At 42.4% G+C, this 15,145-nt stretch overlaps 1 protein-coding gene across 1 annotated transcript; it reads right to left on the reverse strand.

Annotated features, from left to right (window-relative positions):
• Nucleotides 1-257: 257 nt before the first annotated feature.
• On the reverse strand, nt 258-1,253 carry LOC149032180 (uncharacterized). The gene has a single exon (XM_089173998.1). It carries the CDS (start codon nt 1,251-1,253, stop codon nt 258-260), a length of 996 nt encoding a protein of 331 aa, XP_089030124.1.
• Between the last annotated feature and the right edge of the window lie 13,892 nt (nt 1,254-15,145).

Below are 15,145 nucleotides of genomic sequence, written 5' to 3' on the forward strand. Positions count from 1 at the left end.
GAACTCGCGCTGAAGACCCAGGGTGAGCGTAAGTAGGCGTCGTTCGTAAGTGGGGATCGGTGACCCGTTGGCCGCGATGAGCTGGAGACTGTCCTGGGACAGCGGTCCGGAAACCAGGCGGCGCGGCAGGAGTGATACCACGGAGCCGCAGTCGATGAGCATCGCTTGCCTGAGCGAGTGCTCGTGGACGTGGAGGCGGAAGTCTGAGAAGGATCGAGCGGCGCCACCGTGTACCGCCAAGTTGTGCGGCGGCGCTACTAGTTTAACGCCCCGTCCTGTTCGTAGCTGCATGGTGGAATGCAATTCCGAGCCTTATCCCGGAATTTCCGATGGTAACGACACCAGGATGATTTTGCTGGCGCGGTGCTCCCCGAGGCTGCGCGTGACCGGGCGCGTGATTGAGAGCGTGGTTGAGCGCCGAGGGTGACGGTCAGCTGGTGGAATTGATCGGTCATCCGGTTGAGTTGATCGGCCATCCGGTTGAGTTGATCGGCCATCCAGTTGTTGGAGCTGGTCAGGTTGGCGAGTACCGCGTGCGTTGCCGTGTGTTCCTCGTCCCCGTTATCCCGCTGGAGTGGAGGCCTGAGAAGGGCGGTGCCTGGCGGAGAGAGATGGCATCCCCGTCGGGTGGCACAGACGCCCGGCGCGAACTCGCAGACGCCGTCGGCTTTGGCGGCGAGCTCGTCCAGGTCCATGGTCTGCAGGAGTCGCAGCAGCTGAGAGATTTGCGGAGGCAAGAGGTCGAGCCACCGGACCTTGATGGCGTCGTCACTGACGCTGTCGCCGGCGAGGTGGCGCATGTAGCGGAGGAGCTGAGACGGCGAGCGGTCGTCCATGGTGAGGCCGGAGAACAGCTTCTGCAACCGTTTCTCCACGGTGTCGCCGAAACGAGCGATGATGTGCTTCTTTAGCTGCTCGTATTTGCCGGTAGCGGGTGGCGTCATCAGCACATCCTGGAGCTTCCCGATTGTGTGCTGGTCAAGCTCTGCTACGGCGGCGTAGTAGCGGTCGTCGTCCGAGTGCTTCCCGTATTTCCCGAAGATGGCCTCTAGCTCCACGAACCAGAGGGCCGGGTATTGACGCGTGAAGGGTGGAAGGCGACCAGGTAGGCGTCCGGTGTTGCAGGGCTGGCTGGCCTCGGCGCAGGTGCAGGTGCAGGCGGTGGTCAATACGTTGGAGGTCGGCGTAGCAGCCGGTGCCGTATTCTGGCGTTCGGTATCGCGCTGGGAAGCCTCGGCGCGTGTGATAGGCATCTTTCTCTCTTTTATTTCCTTTAGAAGGCGAAGAGGTGCCGGTAGTAAAGGAGAACGTGGTACTCACGCGAAGATAGATGGCGCCGGAGAGCACGTGGCGTTGATGTGCACGTGGTGATGCAGAACACGTGGTGTTGAGCACGTGGTGCTGAGAATCCAGTGGTGTGGAGAGCACGTTGTGCTGAGAATCCAGTGGTGTAGAGAGCACGTGGTGCTGAGAATCCAGTGGTGTGGAGAGCACGTGGTGCTGAGAAGATGGTCCTCGGGATCACGTCGGGGTCACCAATTTAGGAATTTCCTTCCCTGAGGTTACTCGGCGCGTTAGGGTGCGTTTGCACTGACGCAAGGAATGGGCCAATGAACTCCGTGTGGAGGAAAGAAATTTCTGTTTTTTTCTTTGATCCCGTAGGACGATATTTTATTTGTCGGCGTGGTGTGCCACGTGGTCACGTACAGAGAATAAGTTTGTACACAAGAGAGACACGAGAGCGCGATGAGAAGAATGCGACCGGACGGTGCGATGGACGAAGCAGAAGTGAAGCGTTTCTTCCTGCGTGTGTACCGCTACGGCGATCCAGGCATCCGGAAGTGGGGAGAGCAACGGTCGCAGTGGTCACTCTTCCGCTCTGGCCAGCCAAAAGGGCGTGGTCAGGCCCAATCGGATGCCCCTGTGGAACCGCGATACGAGGTGCTTGCGTAAGTTAGTGCTGTCGGCCGAGAGATGTCAGAACGTTTCCTGCGCGCGCTGCTACAGCTACGCGCTGTTGGCCGAGAGGTGTCAGCACTGCGCTGGTGCGAGACGCCACAGAAGTTTTCACTTCAAAAACGAAATTTTTCCTAGATCTTAGCATCCAATTTTGATAAATCTAAAAATCATTCTACGATGCTATCAAGCCCTAATAACAATTCTACTATTTGCGAAAAGTAAAAACTCTTCTCAGCATATGAGTGAAATTTTAACGATTATTAATCTCTGAAAATTTTATTATAGGAAAAAATTGAATAATTTCGAGATCTTAGCATCAAATTTTGGTCAATCTAAAAATTTTTTTATGATGCAGTCAAGCTACAGAAAAGCTTTCGATATTTTAAAAAAGTAAACACTTTTTTCAACAAATTTGTGTGATTTTATCGGTTGTAAGCCTCTTTCATTATTTTTATTGTTGAAAAACGAAATTTTTAAATATTTTGGCATCAACTATACGTAAATATTTATAAATATTTATAATTTTCTATGATGTAGTCAAGAAAAAAAAAAAGCTTTTGAAATTCTCGTAAAGTAAAAACTTTTTTTAACATATGAATGTAATTTTATTGATTTTGAATCATAGGAATTTTTATTATAGTAAAAATACGAAATTTTTTATAGATTTTGTAATCAAGTTGTGGTAAACCTAAAAACTTTTTTATAATGCAGTCATGCTACAAAACAGCTTTTGATATTGTCGAAAAATTAAACACTTTTTTCAACATATGTGTGTGTAACTATATCGATTTTGTACCTCTGGAATTTATATTATTTAAAAAAAACGAGATTTATCCAGCATTTTGGCATCAAATTTTGGTAAATCTAATAATTTTTCTATGATGCTTTCAAGCCCTAATAACGCTTCTACTATTTGCGAAAAGTAGAAACACTTCTTAGCATATGAGTGAAATTTTATCGAATATTAATCTCTGAAAATTTTATTATAGGAAAAAATTGAATATTTTCGAGATCTTAGCATTAAATTTTGGTAGATCTAAAAATTTTTCTATGATGGAGTCAAGCTACAAAAAAGCTTTCCATATTTTTAAAAAGTAAACACTTTTTTAAACAAATTAGTGTTATTTAGTCAGTTGTAAGCCTCTTGCATTATTTTTGTTGTCAGAAAACGAAATTTTCAAAGATTTTTGCATCAAATTTATGTAAATATGAAAATATTATATGATGCAGTCAAGCAGAAAAAAAGCTTTTGAAATTGCCGAAAAGTAAAAACTTTTTTTAACATATGAATGAAATTTTATTAATTTTGAATCATAGGAATTTTCATTATAGTAAAAAAACGAAATTTTTTATAGCTTTTGTAATCAAGTTATGGTAAATCTAAAAATTTTTTTATGTTGTAGTCAAGCTACAAAACTGCTTTTAATATTGTCGAAAAAGTAAACACTTTTTTCAACATATGTGTTTAATTATATCTATTTTGAATCTCTAAATTTTTTTTATAATAAAAAAAAACGGAATTCTTCCAAGATTTTACCTTTAAATTTAGCTAAATCTAAATATAATTCTATAATGCAGTCAAGCTCCAATAAGGCGTTTAATATTTACGATAAGTAAAAACTCTTCTGAGCATATGAGTGAAATCTTATCGAGTTTAAATCTCATAAAATTTTTTTATTATACTGAAAAACGGAATATTTTCAAGATCTTAGAATCAAATTTTGGTGAATCTAATAATTTTTCTGTGATGCTTTCAAGCCCTAATGACGCTTTTACTATTTGCGAAAAGTAGAACATCTTCTTAGCATATGAGTTAAATTTTATCGATCTTTAATCTCTGAAAAATTTTTTATAGTGATAAACGGAATATTTCCGAGATCTTAGCATCAAATTTTGGTCAATCTAAAAATTTTTCTATGATGCAGTCAAGCTACAAAACAGCTTTTAATATTGTCGAAAAATTAAACACTTTTTTCAACATATGTGTGTAACTATATCGACTTTATACTTCTGGAATTTATATTATTGTAAAAAAACGAGATTTATCCAGCATTTTGGCATCAAATTTTGATAAATCTAATTATTTTTCTATAATGCAGTCAAGCTCTAACAAGGCTTCTAATATTTTCGAAAAGTAAAAACTATTCTGAGCATATTAGTGTAATTTTATAGATTCTGAATCTCTGGAATTTTTTTATAGTAATAAACGGAATTATTTAAATAATTTACTATGAAATTTAGGTAAATCTAATAATTCTACTATAATGTAGTCAAGCTCCAATAAGGCTTTTATTATTTACGACAAGTAAAAACTAATCTTAGCATAAGAGTCGATTTTATCGATTGTGAATCTCTGAAAATTTTATATGGAAAAACGGAATTTCTTTAAAATTCTTGTATTTAATTTTTGTAAAAATAATAATTATACTACGATGCTATAAAGCTACAAGAAAACATTCGATATTTTTAAAAAGTAAACACTTTTTTCAACATATGTGTGTAACTATATCGATTATGTACCGCTGAAATTTTATTATTGTAAAAAAACGAAAATTATCCAAAAATTTGTCATCAAATTTTAGTAAACGTAAAAATTTTTCTATGATGCAGTCATGCTAGAAAAAAATTAGGATATTTTTAAGAAGGAATTTTTTTTTCTTCATTCACACGAGTTCAATTTCATCGATTTTTAATCTTTGGAATATTTATTATAGTAAAAAAACGGAATTTCTTCAAAATTTATGCATCAAATGTTGGTAAATTTAAAAATTCTTCTATAATGCAGTCAAGCTTCAATAAAGCTTCTAATATTTACAAAAAGTAAAAACTCTTCTTAGCATATGAGTGAAATTTTATCGATTTTTATTCTCTGAAATTTTTTTATAGTGAAAAACGGAATTTCTTGAAAATGTTTGCATTAAATTTTTGTAAATGTAAAAATTATACTATGATGCTATCAAGCCGCAAAAAAGCTTTCGATATTTTTAAAACGTAAACACTTTTTTTAACATATAAATGTAATTATATCGATTTTGTACCTCTAGAGTTTTTATTATTGTAAAAAAACGAAATTAACCCAAAAATTTGGCATTAAATTTTGGCAAACGGAAAAATTTTTCTTTAACGTAGTCAAGCATTAATAAGGCCTCTAGTATTTTCGAAAAGTAAAAACTATTCTGAGCATATGAGTGTAATTTTATCGATTTTAAATCTCTAAAATTTTTATATTGTTAAAAACGGAATTTTTTCAATATTGTAGCATCAAATTTTTGTAAATCTAAAACTTCTTCTAAGATGCTATAAAGCTACTAAAAAGCTTTCGATATTTTAAACAATAAACCTTATTTTTAACACATAAGTTAAATTTTTTTTATTTTGAATATTTGGAATATTTATTATAGTGAAAAAACGAAATTTTTCTAATATTTTAGCTTTAAATTTTTGTAAATATAAAAATTCTCCTATGATGCAGTCAAGCTACAAAAAAGCTTTCGATATTTTTAGATGTTAAACATTTTTTTCCCTGGGCTCACTGGACCTCGTGAAGAGGTCCGGGGGCATGTGTTAGTCCAACCGGGCGCGTCTTCAGGTGGCGGATAGAAGGACGTTCAGGGGTAAAGTTTGTCTCTCTTTGCGGTTAACGGAGCGTCATCGGCGACTATTACCCTACGCTCGGGGTCCTAAGGAACCCTGGGATAGCGCAGGCTATAATGGACCTGGCATTCGTTAAAAATTGGCCTAAGGGACCGCAGGCCACCCTGCGGACTACTCCCCAAGCCAAGGTGAAAGCAATCGTGCCGATAGCTGGATGGCACTTGGGTAAAGTGTTGCAAACGATGCCCTTGGGGTACTGGGCAACCCGCTATTGTACCTTGCCTTATCACCGCCACAGGCTCTGTCGTGACGGACCGTTTATTTCCTGACTACTCGTAGGACTCATATGGAAACCACTAAAATTCACACTCAAACAAAAACACAAGCTACAGTTGGGACTTTGCATGAAGAACCCACTCCAGTCGTCAAAGATACGACCTTAAGCGTTGGGAAAGAGGGATCGGCGAAGGCTGGACCCACGGACTTATCGCCTAAAACAAAAAAGAAGAAAAACCTGAGCGGGGCTGCGAAGAGAAGGGCACGCAAAGCCAGATTGGCTTTGGGGGGTCCGGTGGAGTCGACCGCGGCTACAGGGACCACTGCTACGCAGAGAGCCGTCTCCAGACTGACACCGAAGGAGCGGGAACTTGTCAACGCGTCACAAGCGCCTACTGACGCAAAGAAAGCGGTGGCAAGAGCTCAGTCGAATAGAAAAACGGGGGGCGGGGCGAAGGCCAGAGGTAGACCGCCCAAGGCCATCGCCCTGTTTCAGACGACCCGTGAGGAGACCCGGCGTGGTGTCAAACGGACCATTGCTGGGTCCCTTACGGGGCCGTCTACAACGCCCCAGGGGACCATAGAGGCCCCGAAGGCATTTGAGAGACAGGGGATCGAGGACGATAGCCGATAGCGTGACCTGTTGTCCTCTTCCCCATTCTATACCGCCTCCAATACCTATCCCCTTCTCCCCTCTTTTTCCCACCCCTCCCCTTCCCTCCCCCCCAAATTAAAACAGAAGGAGAAGGGCGCACGCGCCATCACTTAGGGGGTAGTGTGCCTCCAACTCTCTCAAATCAATCTGCAACACTGCATAGCGGCCTCGGCGGTTCTCAGCCAGAACCTAGCAGTTAAGCAGACGGACATATCCTTCATACAGGAACCCTGGATCTATGGTGGACTTGTAAAAGGGATAGATCGCAGCATGGGGACATTGGTATATAAGACATGCGAACCCAGCCCAAGGGCGTGTGTCTTTGTATCCAATAGGCACCACGCCCTGAAGCTAAGCAGATTCTGCAGCAGGGACCTTGCGGTAGCCTCAGTTAGGCTAAGGTTGGGAGATGGGCTGACGACCTTATCATCTGTTTAGCTTACTTCACCAACGACTCGGCCGAACACCCGCCTACAGAGGAACTGAGGGCCGTGGTGGAACACTGCCGCAGAGAAGGGTTGGACCTTGTGATCGGGTGCGACGCTAACTCTCACCACGTCGCATGGTGCAGCTCAAATACAAATAAGAGAGGGACAGCTTTGCTGGAATACCTCTCGTCGTCGAATCTGGAGATCCTCAACAGGGGATCCAGACAAACCTTCGTCACCTCGAGGAGACAAGCTGTGATAGACTTAACACTGGTAATCCCCAGGGTGGCTCGGTGGCTTGAGGAGTAGCAAGTGGACGATGAGGATTCACTCTCGGATCACCGCTGCATCCTCTTCAAGCTCAGGACTAAGACGGCACAGCCCGTCCTCAGGACCTACTGAGACCCAAGGGCTACTGACTGGGCTCTCTACAAGAGGGACCTTGAAGGCAGGCTCCTGGGAATAAGCAGAGGATTAAGGACTGAGGGTCTGATCGAGGAACGAGTGAGTTTACTCTCCTCTTCCATCACTCAGGCCTTCGAAGCTACTTGTTCTGTTAGGACACGGGGGGACAGGACAAGAGTAGCATAGTGGAGCAAAGAGTTGAGCTCACTGCGCTCGAGTTCTCGCCGACTCCTAAATAAAACCTTAAAATCAAATAGCTTTGAAGATTGGGCTAATTATAGGTGTACGATCCGAAAGGATCGTACGGTGATTAGCGGTATTCGAAACTCGCGCGCATCCGCTTCCATCGATTAGGATTCTAGATCGATACTTACTGTGAGCATCGATCAACCACCAGTAACTATCGAAGCGCTTCTCTAGCTACCCCCCGCCTCTCGCATCCCCACTTCTCATAGTCCTAGTACGTACGTCCTGCTGGGACAGTACATAAGGGGCATTCTTTCTATTCTTCACCGGACGCCTACGACTACACATCTTGAGGGATTATAGAGGCTTTAAGAATTCACAAAGGACAATGAAGAGAATCTCCTAATCTTCAAGAACTCGTGAAAGTGAGCCCATTCCACATCACAACCCTTAAGGTTGTGATCGCGATATTGGCGGATTGCGAGAGGTGAGATCTTTCCAATATATATATATTTCACATCGACGGTATTTTCCCTCGTGGTAACACCACGTGGTACCTTCTTATTGTATAATCAAGTATACATCCAGGGTTTTTATGCCGCAAGGCTTTTCCCTGACGAGCCAATAAAAAAGGCATTGTTTCTTTGGTTGGCTCAATCAAGTGTTTTATTTTACACCTTAACCTAATCCTTTATTCTCCACTTCATAGTATAAACCAATTGCCAGAGGACTCTTAGTTGAGGAATTTCGGCCATAACAATAGGAACGAGCAGAGGGCCTATAAGAAGTTCATTAAGAAATCTAGACGTGAGGCCATGGGAAAATTCTGCTCTGAAGTTGAGGCCCCTCCTTTAGTGGCCAAACTTCGCAGAGTCCTCGCCAATGGCCCACAGCCAAGCCTCGGTGGACTCTCTCTCCCGAACGGGGAGCAGCTTGAGAAACACAAGGACATTCTCGCCCACCTACTGGAGGTACACTTCCCGGGATCCGGTCTGGTCGAGCATAACCCCTCGACTCAGGGGGAGCTCCGCGCCACGAGATCCGGTGACTGGACCACTGCTGCAGCAGTGGTAACGTATTACAGGATTCGCTGGGCTCTGGACTCGTTTGACAGGTACAAGAGCCCGGGGACTGACGAGCTCTTCCCCGCCCTTCTTCAGAATGGAGGGGATGGGCTAGTCAGGCATCAGATCCGTGTCTTAAGAGTGTGTCTCGCCTTGAGATATGTACCTAAGCCATAGCGGGAGGTCAAAATAGTCTTTATCTCAAAAACGGGAAAAGACAGATATGATCAAGCCAAGGCTTTTAGGCCCATCAGCTTAACGTCTTTCCAGCTGAAAACGCTGGAGAGACTTGGTGATAGGTTTATAAGGGATGGAGCGCTTGCGAGGATGCCGGTGCAGTTATCGCAACACGCTTACCAAGCGGGTAAGTCTATCGAGACGGCTCTTCATTGCCTCGTTCGCGAGATCGAAGGTGCCCTCGACAGAAAAAAAGCCACTTTATGTGTGTTTTTAGACGTCGAAGGGGCGTTCGATAACACCTCCTTCAAAGCTATATGCGGAGCAGCGAGGGATTTCCACATCGACGACACTATCGTCTAGTGGTTAGACTTCATGCTCCGCTCACGTATCATCACTGCTAGTCTCAACAGGACGGACATCAGGGCGCATGTCGGCAGAGGATGCCCTCAGGGTTGAGTTACCTCCCCACTGATGTTGCTCATAATTGTCGACGGACTCCTGAGTAGGCTCGGGGAGCTGGCGGTTAAAACGGTTGGGTTTGCCGATGACATCTGCATAGCAGTTACCGGCAGTCAGCCGGCCACGATGTAGAGTAAGATGCAAAGAGCGCTCGATATCGTTCAGGATTGGTGCACGTCGATGTCTTTGAGGGTGAACCCGAATAAGACTAAGATGGTGCTCTTTACGAGGAAGAGGCATTTCAATATAAGGCCTCCCTCAATATTTGGAACTGAGCTGACGTTCTCCTGGGAAGTTCGCTACCTAGGGGTGATGCTCGATAGCAAGCTTAGTTGGAAAAGCCACATCGACAACCAGGTCAGGAAGGTTATTAATACCTTCTGGGCCTGCAAGAAGATGTTTAGAAAGATATGGGGGTTAAAGCCACGGATAGTTAGGTGGATTTACACCGTTATACTGGTCCCTCAATTGACGTACGCCTCCCTAGTTTTGTGGCCCGGCGTCGAGCATGCTCAAAACACGATAGCGTTAGACAGGGTCTACAGGCTAACAGGGCTGGGAATTACAAGCGCGATGCGCACTACCCCGACCCTTGCTCTACGGGCCCTGCTCAACATCTTACCTTCGCACATTGCGGCGGAGGATAGAGCCAGAAGCGCAGCCTTTAGGCTGCTAGTCAGTGGGAGCTGGAGGCGGGCCTCCTACGGGTCCTACTTCGATCCTGTCAAGAACGGAAGACTTCGAGGAAGTAAACCGTTTTGAGGGTGACTGGTTCCCAAAGGAGTACCATTTCCAGCACAACTATGAGGTCCTCTTCCCAGACAGACAGTCATGGGCAGCGGACCCAAATCATTTATTGGCACTCGCAGGGTCCGTCTGGTATACAGAAGGGGTTAAAGCGGGTTCCAACGCGGGAGCAGGGATCTGGTCTGGAGCGCCTAGGACCGAATTGTCCTATACTCTAACCGTTACTGCCTCTGTTCTTCAGACGGAGCTGTTTGCCATTCGGGCCTTCGCCCACAGTATCCTGGAAAGGGGGTACTATAGCAAACATATCTACATTTGTAGTGACAGCCACACTGCGCTCAGACTTGTACACAGCACCGTGGTAAAGTCAGGGCTGGTGAAGGACTGCGGGACCGATACGGTCATATTTTTTTCCCCGCAAGGGGCCCAGGCTCAATGGTCCAGAGACTAAGCGCCCGGGTAAACAAACCTCAAGAAAAAAAACATGTGTGCAGTTCACACGTGTTAAAAGTGAAACCTTCAAAAATCTACGTTTTGAGAGAATGAGACGAATGGATAGTTTTAAGAGTACGATAATTTTAGGATTTATTTATTATATATATATAAGAAGAGTTACCCGGTATGGTCTCTGGGTGGAATAGCTGATAAGAAGTACACTTTTCCAAATTTAAGCAATAAAAATGGAATGCTGAATGCGATAGTTATAAATAGACACCAAAATAATAGGATGTTTATCAAAGGAAATATAATTCGTCAGAAATTAAGTAAATATAAATAATCCTTTTTTTGAAACTCAGTTATAAAATTTTTTTTGTTAGTATGGTATTCTATTTCCCGTTTCCATCTACATTCTTGCGCTGTATAACAAGCATTTTAGGATAGATGAAATAAAGACGTTACGAAAAAAAATATGGAAAATACTGCTAGACTGAACGAAGGTTCTGGTAAAATGCAATGAGAGAACTAATAGAGATATTCTCTAGCGATGTTTTTTCAACTCTATTGCCTACCACACTTAGAGACCCTTATTATTTATAAAATATCTCGTCTTTATTCTTTGAACCACAAACTTATCTATCTAGATACTCTCGTCTAAATAAAGATCTGAACAACGAAAAATCTAAAAAATGCATTGAATCGTATCGCTCTCTGAGCTTATCGAACTGTGTACACTACGATTTTCAAATTTCAGCTCCGTGGTAAGCACTACCGATTCACGCTGAGCGTTCAACATCTTAAAAATGTTTTTATTTTATTGAAAAATTAGTATAAGTCTCTTAAATACGCAAATATCACAATTAATAATATAATTTTCATATATGCATGGGTCAGTACATCTTTTTGGATATTTTTCATAAAAACATATAAAAATCAAATTTAATACATATATTTTGTCTTTATTTATCAAATATATTTTATGAAGAAGCAAAATCATAATATAACAGTAATTTACTTGCTTTTTAACGGAATTTGTCAGCTGCATTCCACAGTATTCTCTAATTCTTTTTCTCTGATGTATCTGGTAATACTTTTTTTTTTAAATATTTCAGACAATACAATTATTATATATTCTATGTACTTCATAATTATTTATTATAATATTTGCGAAATAAAGAATTGAATACTAATTTTTCAATAAAATAGAAACATGTTTAAATAGAAAAGATATGACACGTTGTAAAAAAAAACTATAGGCATGAATATTATCGCATTGATAATAAAGATAATAAATGTAGATCGAATTTTAACAGACCTTCCCTGTTTTTTATAATTCTTTTCTCATGAAAAGGAACCGACCTTGGGGTGTAGGTAGCTGACAAAAACTAATATTTTCAAAATGCTATCCATCAAGATTGTACGATCCGAAAGGATCATACGGTAATTAGCGGTATTCAAAATTCGCACGCGTCCACCTCCATCGATTAGGATTCTAGATCGATACTCATTGTGAGCATCAATGATCACCTACCAGTAACTATTGAAGCGCTTCTCTAGTTACCCCTATCTCTCGCCTCCCCACTTCTTAATCGTCTAGTGCCTACGCCCTGCTGGGCCAGTACAAAGGGACATTCATCCTAGTTCTTTACCGGACGCTTACGACTACACATCTTCAAAGATTATAGAGGCTATAGTGAACAAAGGCTTTAAGAATTCACAAAGGACATTCTTGCATTCCATTATCGGACGCCTGTGAATATATATCGAAATCAAAGGAGTTAAGTTAAATTAGTTAAGGAACGTAAGCGAAGCGAGCGAGAGGTTAGATCTTTCCAGTATATACATTTTATATTGACGGTATTTTCCCGCGTGGTAATACCACGTGGTGGACTCTTATTGTTATCATTAAATCACATCCAGGGTTTTTATGCCGCAAGGCTTTTCCCTGACGAGCCAATAAAAAAGGCATTGTTTCTTTGTTTGGCTCAACCACGTGTTTTATTAATTTTATTCTAATCCCTTCTTCCTTATCCCCAGCAACTAATTACCAGAGGACTTTTCATTGAAGAATCTTTTGGTCATAACATTCTGGTACAATCCTGTAAGGTGCGAATTCCCGACTTCTGATTTACGAAGCAGTGAATAGACTATCACCACGCCGAGCAAACCGATTAGAGAACAACGAAGTCGAGAAGATCCGCCATCTTGCGAACATCTTCATCGCCCAGCTTAACCATCATCACAAAAGATCTAGAAACGAGATAAATAGTTTCAATTATCCGTGCGTGCGCTTATGCGTACACACCTTTATTCATTAACATATATTTCAAGTGAAATAGCACCTTCGAATCCAGTAGAAGTTTGCAACTTCCAATATCATTATTCATTTATTCATCATTTTGTAAGAAATTTCATATCAAACTCTGAATCGATATATGAATAACTTAATCATTAATATTAACGGTAGAAAAGTATATATTCATGAAATAGTTATTTCTTAACTGCGCGGAAATCGCTCTATCCTTGTACAAATAACGATAACATTTTCGGCGGCCCCACCGTCACGCCGTATTCCTTTATTTGAACGGTCGACTAGAAATCGAAGACGCCGTGACGTGTAGAGGGCTTCTCTATAGTAAAAATAAAACTAGACTGAATTTTCTTTGCGACTTGCTTTTCTTTATTGAACATATATCAACGGCTACGTACAGACTAGTAACTACTTCCTGTTAGCGTGATTCCCTAGCCTTCTAGTAACTTTGGAGGGCGCGATCTTCGGTCGTACCGCCACAGACGTGTGGGGAACTAGGTCAACGGAAAAGGTTGATCTGGAGATTTATGCGATAGTCGTCAATTTAAGTAACGAAAATATATAAATTTATTGACAAGATACAACTAAACTCTTGGACGCCATATATTGGACTAACTTACATTTCGACCGTTACGTTCAACTTGGGTTTGGTTAGTCTAGTACCCGCATAGGGAGGAAGGGCGCCAGTGTGCCGCGTCGATACACTAGGCACGTATCGCCACACGTCTGTAGCGGTACGACCGATGGTCGCGCCCTCTAAAGTTACTAGAAGGCTAGGGGACCACGCTAACAAGTAGTGGTCACCAAACTAGCACAGTCTGTGCGTAGCCGTTGAGAAGTGTACAAGAAAGAAAAGCAAGTCGCATCCTAACAATAAAAATCATAAAATAAAATTCAGTCTAATATTATCTTTACTATAGAGAAACCCTCTACAGTAAATTGGTGCCGAAACCCGGGAATGTCCGCGTAAAAAATAAAAAAATAATACAAAAACTGAAATAGAAAAAATAATAAGAAAGAAAAAAAAATGGCGCAACCAACCAGCGAAGCCGACGTGGCCCGTGCCGATACATGCACAAAGGAAATCAACGCCAGTGAATTTAAAAATATAACGCTTCCAGCTTTTTGGAAAGAGGAACCAAATTTATGGTTCGTAATATTGGAAAAGGAATTCGCGGCGTACAACATTAAATCGGATGCCGTAAAGGTTTCAGCGGTGGTAAGGAATTTGGATACCACGCTGATAAAAGAGGTATACGACATCTTAGCATCCCCCCTCCCCCCGAGCAATGTACGTACACACATTTAAAAAAAGCAATAATACACAGACTAACTAAATCCGACGAACAACGGCTAAGGCGATTATTAATGGGGATTGAATTAGGAGACAAAAAACCATCCGAACTTTGGAGAGAAATGAAACGCTTAGCAGGTGATAGTTTTAGTGAAAAAATGCTCGTAACTTTATGGATGCAAAGGATACCAACCAGGGCACAAGGGATCCTGGCCATTGCAGACGAAAATATGTCACCCGCAAAGTTAGCGGAAATGGGTGACAAGATCCTCGAGAGAGAGCGTCTGCCGGAAACGGCCGCCATTTCGGAAGTAGCGCCAGTAGGAAATGCCGCTCAAGCAACAACCAATCGCGAGGTAGCAGAATTCAGGCGGGAAATCGCGCAACTAACAGAGGAGATAAAAAAACTGATGCGCGGCAGAAGAAAGTACCGAAGTTTCCGCGGAAGATACCGAAGTCGAAGCCGATCGTCAAGCACTCACCGAAACGATGACGGCCTATGTTATTACCACTGGAAATTCGCGGAACGATCGTGGAAGTGCAGATCCCCGTGCAAGTGGACAGGCCCGGATAAAAGAAAGCCTTCGGAAAACTAGTGCAAGCGTCTCAAATAGAGGCGGTTTACGACGCGACGAGAAACCTGCGCCTCATGGTAAATGATAGGAAAACAGGAGCATGTTTTCTAATAGACACTGGTGCAGACGTCTCAGTGATTCCACGTACTTCGTTAAATGAAACCAAAGACAATACGTGTAAGTTATATGCGGCAAATGGTGCAGAAATAGAGACATTCGGAAAAAAACTTTTAAACTTAAATCTTGGACTTCTTCGAGATGAGAGAATCGATTTTTCTCGATGAGAGAAAGACGAAGAGTGCGAGTGTATGGTGTGCGTGAAAACAATTGATGAATGTGAAAGATGTGTAAGAGTATGCAGCGATATCGGTATAAGTGTGAGTGCGCGCAGCGATATGGACATGAGTGTGAGTGCGCGCAGCGATATGGGTATAAGTGTGAGTGCATGCAGCAGTATGAATATGAGTGTGTCCAGTAAGAAAGAAAAGCGGGCGTGCACCCCGAAGTCTCTCGAGTATTCCCGAACCGGAAATCAGGAAAAGGTCTTTTGTTTAATCGGTCGGGAATAGTCTGG

The sequence above is a fragment of the Polistes dominula genome, unplaced genomic scaffold (genome assembly GCF_049000335.1).
Source record: "Polistes dominula isolate Pdom_NZ unplaced genomic scaffold, Pdom_raw_medaka contig_75, whole genome shotgun sequence".
In the NCBI taxonomy this organism is placed as follows: Eukaryota; Metazoa; Arthropoda; class Insecta; order Hymenoptera; family Vespidae; genus Polistes; species Polistes dominula.

What these genes read in the sequence shown, in the direction of transcription:
- LOC149032180 (XM_089173998.1), bottom strand. Translation starts at nt 1,253, where the DNA reads ATGCCTATCACACGCGCCGAGGCTTCCCAGCGCGATACCGAACGCCAG.